This window comes from Mandrillus leucophaeus, unplaced genomic scaffold (genome assembly GCF_000951045.1).
Source record: "Mandrillus leucophaeus isolate KB7577 unplaced genomic scaffold, Mleu.le_1.0 Scaffold141, whole genome shotgun sequence".
NCBI lineage: Eukaryota > Metazoa > Chordata > Mammalia > Primates > Cercopithecidae > Mandrillus > Mandrillus leucophaeus.
Genome location: NW_012101377.1, coordinates 3,222,691 through 3,233,149, shown reverse-complemented (window position 1 = coordinate 3,233,149; position 10,459 = coordinate 3,222,691). Strand labels below are relative to the sequence as shown.

General features: G+C 52.3%; 1 protein-coding gene across 1 annotated transcript in view; it reads left to right on the top strand.

The window, feature by feature from the left end:
• Positions 1-9,384, top strand: part of TRIM62 (tripartite motif containing 62) — a 35,448-nt gene extending 26,064 nt beyond the window's left edge. The window contains exon 5 of the mRNA XM_011974092.1: positions 7,519-9,384. Coding sequence (XP_011829482.1) covers positions 7,519-8,069 — 551 coding nt within the window. The 3' untranslated portion in view covers positions 8,070-9,384. The remainder of the gene's footprint in view (positions 1-7,518) is intronic.
• The last annotated feature ends 1,075 nt before the right edge of the window (positions 9,385-10,459 follow it).

Below are 10,459 nucleotides of genomic sequence, written 5' to 3'. Positions count from 1 at the left end.
CCGGGACACTCCTAGAAGTCAGGGACAGGAGGGGCACCCAGCCAAAGAGACCTAGAAGGAGTAGTCGGAGGGATAGGAGGGCAACCCAGGTATGTCCTCGAAGCCTGGAGGAAGCGTTTCCAGGAGAGAGTGGCTAATGGTGACAAAGGCTGCTGAGCCAAGCGTGGGAGAACTCAGAACAGACTATTCTCCAGGTTTAGCAACAAGGAAGTCATTGGTGGCCTTGATGAGAGCTGGCTGGGTGGAGCAATAGGGGCCAAAGCCTGGTTGGAGCTGGTCCAAGAGAGGTGGAGGCAATGCTTTAAAGGAGTTTTACTCAAGCGAAGGAGAGAGAATGCGGTAGTGCTGTTTTTTATGATAGAAGAAATACAGCATATCGGTGAGATTATTGGAAAGATCCAGTAGAGGGGACAGAATTAAGGATGTAGGAGACGGAGTTGCAGGAGTGACAGCCTTGACTGCCGCCCAGCCTTGACTGCGATCTGCTGCGTGACTGAGAGCCAGCTTCTGCTGGGAGCCCAGACAGTTCATCTCCAAGAGCTCAGGGAGAGTAGAATAAGTGGGCACCAAAGCCCCACTGTAGCTGGGACTACAGGCATCCACCACCACGCCCAGCTAATTTTTGTATTTTTTGTAGAGATGGGGTTTCACCATGTTAGCCAGGGTGGTCTTGAACTCCTGACCTCGTGATCCGCCCATCTTGGCCTCCCAAAATGTTGGGATTATAGGCGTGAGCCACCGCGCCTGGCCTCAAAAAAAAATTTTTTTTTAATTTAATTTTTTAAAAAAAGATCTAAAGATGGTTCCTATAGCTGAGCAAGATAATGGAAGAGAGAATGAGAAGCTGGCAGGCCCCAGATCCTATACAGCCTTGAATGCCAGGCTGAGGTACCTGGACTGCCTCTCCGAGCTGTGACAGACGTGGAGCAGGTGGCAACTGAGGCTAGAAGGCTCCCCAGGCGCTCCAGGGCTCTCCTGGGTCAGTGACTGGGGAGGGAATCGGAGCCTTGGATGTGCTTTTGCCTCCTAGAACTTAGTCTCAGCCTCCCAAAGTGCTGGTATTACAGGCGTGAGCCACCACACCCTGCCCATCTTCAGATCTTAAATGAGCCATATTCTCCCTCATCTACACGTTTGCACATGCCGTTCCCTTTGGCTAAAGCCCTCCACACAATCCTTAGCCTTTGGTGGCCAACTCTTACTCTCCTTGGCATCTTAGTTTATAAACACTTCCTCTGAGAAGCCTTCCCAGATTTCTCAAAGGCAACCTGGTCTTACCTAGTCTCACTGTCTTGTCATTGTCTGTGTGGCTGTCTCACTCTCTAGAGTGTGAACTCTGAGGGTCAGGGGCCAGGTCTGATTCACTCCCAGCAGCCAGCACAGCAAATGTTTGTCGATGAATGCCTAAAAAATGAATGGGTCCTAGTCCCAGTTCTGTTTCTAGAATAGTGCCTCGCATAAAGTAGGTGCTTAGTAAATATTTGTTGACTGAAGAAACTTGCTGCACAGCCTGGGACAAATCACTGCCTCCTCTGAGCTTTCGCTTCTTCCTCTGTGAAACGGGGATGCTAGTGTTCCCTTCTCAACTCCCTCACAAGTGAGCAAAGGGATGTGGAACTTGCCGTCACCCCAGTGCAGGGTTTCTCAACCTCAGCCCCATTGATACCGGAGGCTGGACCATTCCTTGTTGCAGGGCCCCGCCTTGTGCACTGCAGGATGTTTAGTGGCATCCCTGGCCTCTACCCGCTAGATGCCGGTAGCCACCCCACTCAGTTGTAACAACCAAAAATGTCTCCGGACTTTGCCAAATGTCCCTGGGAAGCAAAATTGGCCCAGCTGAGAACCACTGCCCCAGAGAAAGCTGCCTGCCAGAGAGGGGCTGAGGGAGGAACAGCCTGTGCTCCAACATCCTGCCCAGAGCAGAGGCCCCTGCGGAGTTCAAAGAGCAGCTGCCTGGTTGGCTGGGCCCCTTCCTTTGTCTGTGGGGCCTGTGAAGTCACTCTGGCTCCTCTGCCAGCACCAAAGCCCTTTATGTCCAGATGGGAGGGGTGCCCCCAGGGACCTAGCCCATGGATTCTAGCAGCTTCCTGCCTGCCCCTCCCCTCCGGCTCAGGCTTCCTATTGGGTCACCTGCGAACCCCATCCAGCACCTGTCATGCCCCTGCTCTGGCACTTCCACTCTCCCCCACCTCCCATCCCTCTGTCCCACCTCCAGCCTAACATTAGGAAGCTCTCCTCCAACTGTGACCTTCCTACCTACCTGGTCTAAATCTCCCAACTCCCAGGCACGAACTGCCTCCCCAGCCAGGCCAGGCAGCTCATTGTCCCAAGGACACCAGGAGCAGCCTGCCTTGCTCCTGCCTCCTCCCCTTCCCGGGCCGCTCGCTCCCCTTCCCTTGCTAATCTGAATCCAGTCATTTTGAGTCGCAGCGCATTCCCTGCCTAGCTGTGTGACCCAGGGCAATTCTCTCCCCTCTCTGAGCCCCAGTTTCCTCATCTGTAAAACAAGGGTAGTTGCATTTCTCTCCCAGGGTAGCTGTGCAGATTAAGGTATTTCTTTGTAATAATGATCCTGTAACACTTAGTAAGTACTTGATTCCTGTCTGTTTACTGTTATTATTATCATGAATCGACAGATGGTTCCCCAGTCTTTTTTTTTTTTTTCCTTTTTGAGACGGAGTTTCGCTCTTGTGGCCCAGGCTGGAGTGCAGTGGCGCGATCTCAGCTCACCACAACCTCCGCCTCCCGGGTTCTAGCAATTCTCCTGCCTCAGCCTCCCAAGTAGGTGGGATTACAGGCATGTTCCACCATGCCCGGCTAATTTTTTGTATTTTTAGTAGAGACAGGGTTTCTACATGTTGGTCAGCCTGATCTCGAACTCCCGACCTCAGGTGATCCACCTGCCTCGGCCTCCCAAAGTGCTGGGATTACAGGCATGAGCCGCCGCACCCGGCTTCCCATCTTGCTGAACAGGCTTTCTGGGGCCACATGCTGGAAAGAGCATGATGTGAAAAGACCTCAGCTCAAGTTCCAGCTCTGCTTCCTCCCCAAGTGGCAGCTCAAGCAAGCCACTTACCTCAGAGTCGTCTCCTTGGAGCCTCAGTCTCCTCTGAGACTAGAGGAGACTGTCTCTAGACAATTTGGCTAGAACAATTTGTGCCCCTGGGACTGTCGTGGTGCTCCAATGAGCTAGTAAGTGTGAGAATGTTTTTGCACATACCTTCCCTGTACATCTGAGGGACTAAGGAACCAGGTTTTTTAAAGGCCTGGCCAGAGGAAAACGCTGACAGCCAGCCTTTCATGTTCTGTCAGGCCTCTGCATGCTCGGAGCCTCTGTTCTTGAGAACAAAGAAACACAATCCACTCACTGCCAAGCAGCTGTGCTGGGCTGTGCCCCGGGAGGGCTTTCTCCGCTGCTTGGGCAGAATGTGATTGCTCGGTGGTGGCCGGGAAACATCTCCTGGGACCTCCACAGTTCATGATCCTTCCTGAATGCCTTTGACCTCAAGGTCTCAGAGAGGCTTAAATAAATGGAGAACACACCTGGAGACCAGATGGGCTGCCTCAGTGTCTGGCTTTTTGTTTTTATAAATCTTGGTGTCCCGGGACTTAGAAATGAGCTCTGACCTGTAGAATAGTGAGCCCCCAGGGACTACACTTGTTTCGCTGGGCCTGTCACCTCCTGGGGATGAAGGACAGATGGAGGGACTGACTTCTCAGAGGGGGAAGAGGTATTGCCATGCCCCTTCCAGGTCCCTCTCTGGTCTGAAGGTTGTTATTCCTGTTAGCCCTAGCCTCAGGGAGGGAGCCCCAGGAGCCAAGACCCTGTGTTAATGATGCATGCAAGGCCTTGGAGGTGGCTCCAGCCAGGGTGCCAGGCCCTGCCCAGCCTCACCCCTTGGGGTATAGAAGCCTTCTAAGAGTCAGGCCACACCCCCTGCCTAAGAGAGTGGTAGACCCTGCCCCTGGACCAGCCCAGTGAGTGGCAGGCCCTGTACCCATCCTGTCCCCTGGGCTTCAAGCAGCGCAGGTCCACTCGCCAGGGCTGGCATTCAGTGGGTCAGGATTTCCTCCAATCTGCAGGCTCATCTTTGTCTGCTGGTCTCAGACCCACTGAGAGCCCCCTTATCTCCCTCCTGGGATACCCTCCCACTCATCAGTAGCACCACAAGTGGCCCACCTTGCCCTACATAAGCTACAAGTCTGAGGCTGAGCCCTCATGCCTGCTCGAGGGTATGCCCACCCCTCACCAGTCCTTCTGCCCTGAGCCTTGGTTGCTGCCTGTAGCTGTTCACAAATCACCCGGGCGCCTTAGATATTATGCCTGGATTCCCCCAGCACTCTGAACTGCTGCTCTTCATGCCTGGGCACGGTGCATCGCTCTTCTGCCCCTCCGCCACCACACCTGAGTGGAATCCACACCACTGTCATAGGGGTGGCCCACCTATGTCTGATTACATTCCTCTTCTCGCCCTAGCTCTTCCCCCTACCACACACTCCTCCTACAGCTCCTTCCCACTCCCACTTCCCAACCCCACTGTGGGAATTCCCCACATTCCACCGGGCAGGGGCCCCCTGGTTTTGACAAGCTGCCTGTGGCCAGTCAGACCACAGGATGAAATATCAGTGTCCGTCTTCTCTTGGCTCCCCGTCTTCTATGTCCCTGGACAGAGGATTGTGTTTCCATTGACCCCTCTATTCACAGGGCTAATTACTTCCATATAGCCCTCTAAGTCCAAAGGACAGAAACAAAGAGGGTAAAATGCAAAACTAAACTTACTCCTGGCAAAGACCATGGAAGGAACTTGATACAGGTCAGCGGTCCAGTGGGTATATGAACAGAGGCACAGTTCAGGGACTGGATGTGGCTCCCTGTTGGAGACAGTCCCCATCATTGAGGCATCTTATTTCTGTGCGTGAATACAGCCAACAGAGGCAACTGAAGTAGGGGCAATGCTCCCGCCAAGCATAACCACGTCCCCACTTTGCCAGATAAGAAAAGAGCCAGAGAGCTGGATGTCCAAGACCCCCAAGGAACGGAGGCAACATTCCTTCTTCCCACTTTTCCTCACCTCTGTCTTGCTCTTGCCTGGAAACGGTCACTCAGGCTAAGGAAAGCCAATCCCAGGTTCCTCCTTCTCCTCTGGCTGGTTATCAACGCCCTCAGGGAGCAGAGAGTAAACAGAGGTCTTAATAAGAGTTCATGAAATTTTTAGAGTCAGACCTGCTAAGCCGGTGTGGCCAGCCCAGAACCAGGTGATGCAGCCCATGCCACCTGCCCAACACAAACACAGCCAGTTTAATTTGGTGAGTCTTTCCGGAAACCTGCCACATGCCAGGCCCTGGGCTGGGCTCTGGACATACAAGGGAGAGCCCAGTTAGATAGTACACAGTCCTTTGGTGCAATTGGGGAAATGGGGCAAAATGTGATCACAGAAGATAATACCGCATGCCAGTAGCAGGGCACAAATAAAGCTAAAGAATTTCAGGCCACGTACGGTGGCTCACACCTATAATCCCAGCACTGTGAGAGGCTGAGGCAGCAGGATCACTTGAGGCCAGGAGTTCGAGACCAGCCTGGCCAACGTAGCGAAACCTCATCTCTATGAAAAATTTAAAAATTAGCTCTGCATAGTGATGCATGCCTATAGTCTCAGCTACTCAAGAGGCTGAGGCAGGAGGATCACTTAAGCCTAGGAGTTGGAGGCTCCAATGAGCTATGATGATACTACTGCACTCCAGCATGGGTGACAGAGTGAGACCCTGTCTTCTATTTTTTTAAAAAAGAAGAAGCCAGCACGGTGGCTCATACCTATAATCCCAGCACTTTGGGAGGCCGAAGTGGGCAGATCACCTGAGGTCAGGAGTTCAAGACCAGCCTGGCCAACATGGCGAAACCCTATCTCTACTAAAAATACAAAAAATTAGCCAGGCATGGTGGCGGATGCCTATAATCCTAGCTACTCAGGAGACTGAGGCATGAGAATCACTTGAACCTGGGAGGTGAAGGTTGCAGTGAGCCAAGATCACGCCACTGCATTCCAGCCTGGGGGATAGAGCAAGACTCTGTCTCCAAAATAAATAAATAAATAAATAAGACAAAGAAGGAGAAAAAGGAATTTCAGAGGACAGAATGAGCACATCTGCTGGGCGACCAGGAAGGCTTCCCACAGGTTGGGCCTTTTGAATTGAGCCTCTGGGGATGGTTACAACAAGCAGAGAGGAGGAGGTGGAGGGAACCATGTGAGCAGAAGCTTCGGACCTGAGTCGGGTAGGGGCAGAAGTGAGAGGCTGGCTGGGAGAAAGGACTGGAGCTAGACTGCAGACGGCCTTGGTTAGTCCTGGCTCTGCCAATATTTGCAGGATGATCTAAGTTTGTCATGTCTCCCCTCTGGGTCTCCGTTTCCTCATCTGTCAAATGGAAGAGGTGGCCTAGAATTCATGGTTTTCAATCTTTTCAGACCCATTGTCTACTTTTCCTAACAAATCATTTGTAATATCTCAAAGATAATATAACCTTTTTACAATTTCAAGTGTAACCTTTTCACAGTTTCAAGTGTTGTGTGTGTATATGTACATATATACATACTCTGACTATTAATATAAAGGAAAATAGAAGGAAATTATTAGTAATCAAATATTTTGTATGTCAACATGTAGATGCTCACCCACAATCACACTAGAAAACATAGCAAAGTAGCCAGGTCCTCTCGTCATAGGTAAAACACCATCCTGCCTCAAATGCCTATACAGGTAGGTTGTCTCGGTCAGTGGTGGTGTCCTTAGGGATGTATTTTCCAACAAAACAAACATTTTTTAGGGAAGTTCCAAACAAAACAGATGCAGCCTTCCCTTCATTTACACGGTGGTTGCATTCTGAAATATTCAGTGTATATTAAAACTGCAAAAAATTATTTTATGTTTATACATGAAATGGAATTAGGTTATAGTTTCTGATCCTTATAAAAAAGATTTTTCATCCACATGAATGTCTGCTGGGACATGTGGAAATCACTGGGAGTCAGGGAAGGTGTGGGGCAGAAATTCCCTTTGCAGAACTGTCCTGTCCATTTCATGGTCTTTAGCATCCCTGGATCCCAGCTGTCGTTAAGACACACTCACAAATTTCCCCATTCCCCCTACGGGGGCAGTAGCAACTGGATCATCTGGAAGCTCCCTCCCAGCTCCAAAATTCCCCAATTCTAGGCCTCATTCTGGTTAATTCAACAAACATTTGCCAGTGCCTACTATGTGCTTCGCCCTGGGCATCCGGCAGTGAACAAGCAGCTGTAGCCCCTGCTCCCCTGCAGATAATATCTGGAAGGACCTTAACTACCACCCTTCCATTTTACAGGGGAGGAAGATGAGGCCCAGAGAGGGCACACTTGTATTTGAGGTCACACAGCAGGTCAGAGGCCTCCTACGTACCAACCAGAACTCTGCCCTCAGGAAGGCACTGCATGGTAGGTCCACAGCCTTCTCCCCACTCATCTTCTCTCCCTCCTCCACCCCCCACAGTGCCAGCCGCCCTAACCCTGGACCCAGGCACAGCCCACCAGCGCCTGATCCTGTCGGACGACTGCACCATTGTGGCTTACGGCAACCTGCACCCACAGCCGCTGCAGGACTCACCAAAGCGCTTCGATGTGGAGGTGTCGGTGCTGGGTTCTGAAGCCTTCAGTAGTGGCGTCCACTACTGGGAGGTGGTGGTGGCAGAGAAGACCCAGTGGGTGATCGGGCTGGCGCACGAAGCTGCAAGCCGCAAGGGCAGCATCCAGATCCAGCCCAGCCGAGGCTTCTACTGCATCGTGATGCACGATGGCAACCAGTACAGCGCCTGCACGGAGCCCTGGACGCGGCTCAACGTCCGGGACAAGCTTGACAAGGTGGGCGTCTTCCTGGACTACGATCAAGGCTTGCTCATCTTCTACAATGCTGATGACATGTCCTGGCTCTACACCTTCCGCGAGAAGTTCCCTGGCAAGCTCTGCTCTTACTTCAGCCCTGGCCAGAGCCACGCCAATGGCAAGAACGTTCAGCCGCTGCGGATCAACACCGTCCGCATCTAGTCCAGGCCGAAGCAGACCACAGCCTCCTAGGGCCACTGCCACCTGCAAGAGCCCTGCCCAGGAGATAGAAGACCTGGACTACGGCCCACAGTGGCCACTGGAGACCTCAGGCCAGTTGTTTACCCTCCAGTCTCCATGTCCCTGTCTGTAAAATGGAGGTTGCATTCCCTACTTCCTAAACTCTCTTCCAGCATCGATGTTCTGTAGCTCTGACCTTGATGGGGATACAGCTTTGATCCAAGGATGTGACATGGCTTCTCCTCAGGGCAACCCCTGCCCAACCCTCAGCCCCATCCTCTCAGGGGCAGGGGACTACCTTCCAGTGTCTCCCTCCTGCCCAGCCCTGGCCTCAGGAAGTGTCAGAGCATGGCCAGTAGTTGGCAGCCCGAAAGACACACAGCACCCTCTTATGTCCCATGGCCTAAGACTTGCCCCTGACCAAGCTAGTGATGGGCCATTTACCCTTGACCCCAGTCCACAGTGGACACAGGTAGTGTCCTAGGGTTGCCTGAGAACCAACCTCTCCTGCCACCCCCACACCAAGAACTATATGGTTCCTACTTTTCCCACCGATCTGCTGGTCAATGATGATGCTGTGGGCTGTGGAAGGCACCTGGTAGTTAAGTCCACACATTACAGTCATGTGCCACCACCTTCCTGCGCACAGGCCCAAGGTCAGGGTGAGAGTATACCCAAAGCTGATGCAGAGCCCATTAGCCTAAAAGCAACTGCAGGACAAGCCTCCCTGGATGATCGAGGTCCCCAGCAGCTCTGAACAAGAGTCCAGCCAACCCTCTTCAGCCAAGCCTCTGTGACCTGCTAGGGTGCAGGAGGCTTCAGAAGCTGTTGTTGTAATTAGGACCCAAGCACTGGGAGGGGCTGTTGGCTGGGACCTCTCGTCAGACTTGGCATCTATCTCAGTTAGGATCCTGCTGCAGAAAACAAGAGCCACTTGTAGCTGGTTTAATTAGACAAGGATTTATTACCTGGCCCCTGGTGGCTTGCAACATTGTTGGAAGAGCTGGAGAAGCAGACTCTGCTGAATTTCCAGGAACGACTCCCAGCGCCAGATTCATCATGTCTGTTGTGACCAGGAAAGCTGACCCCATCCGCAGGAAGCCACCGCGCCAAAAGCTGCTGACTGCAGAACTAGGCTCCCTCTGCCACGGTCCATGCCAGCCAATGGATGTCCTGAGGCCTGCCCCTCTCCCACTTCACTCAGTTCCCAAATCTAAATTTTTACAAGAGATTCTGTTTGGGGGAACTTAAGTCAGATCTAGAACCTTGGCTGCAAGGGAGTCTGGGAAATGTCGTTTTCCTATTTCCAACTTCAGTCATACAAAAAGGCTCAGTAGAAGGAAGTTTGGGTGGGCTGAGCAAGCCCCACCTGTGTTTTTTTGCCACAGCATCCAATTGTGAAGAACTCGGGAGAGGGTGGAGTCCACATCTAGGGTTGTCCTGCCCCTTGGTTCTGTCCCTGCCCAGAGGTGGGAACTGGAGGAGTGGGCTGCAAGACTCAGCCTAAAACTCCCCGGCCTTGACTTTTCTTTCTAGTTCTGGGGCCTCGATTCTGCACTTGGGGTCTCTGAACACACCATCCCAAGGTAGCCAGAAGAGCTAAACATAGGGGGTTCTTACAATGGCAGCCCCCCACCTGCCGGGGCCTCCCTTGGGCAAGAGGAATTGTCAGCCCTACCACACCCCTTCACCTACCAGAATCTGGGCCACCCCAGAAGTATTTTTATTTAAAATGTTGCCCGTTTTATGAGTTATGATCAATTTGTATTAAAGTTACAGATGTCAGTAGCCAGTTCCACTCATTCTGACAAACACACAGGCCCACCCAGCTCTGTCCCAGGCAGTGCACACACACGAGCAGAGCTAATCCACAAAGCAGCCCGGCTGGGTAAATGGTATTATGCTCATTTTACAGAGGAGGAAAAATGGTGTTCAGAGAGAAGCCATGACTTACCTGGAGTCCCATATCCCATGCTGGCAAGTGCCACACCACAAACCTGTCCAAAAACTTACCAGCCAGGGAGGGCTGTCAGTCCTTACCTGGAGGAGAGGTGGTGGTAGTCTTGGGAGCAGGCAGTGGGCAGCTCATGGGGCAGTGGCAAGAGCCTGGTCTCGGGAACCACACAGACCTCAGCTCAAGTCCAGGCTCCATCACTGTGTGACTTTAGAAAAAGGACCACCCTCTCTGGGACTGTTTTCCCACATGGAAGATGAGGATAATAACACCGATTTCACATGATTTACTGGTAAGCTATAAAGTGCAGTGCACTTAAGGAGGCCCTACCCTATGCCCCCAGCTGCCTCCCAGAGTCAGTGGCTGGAGCTGTGTGGGTTTCCTGAACCTCTGGACTGGCTCTGACCTAAGTAGTCTT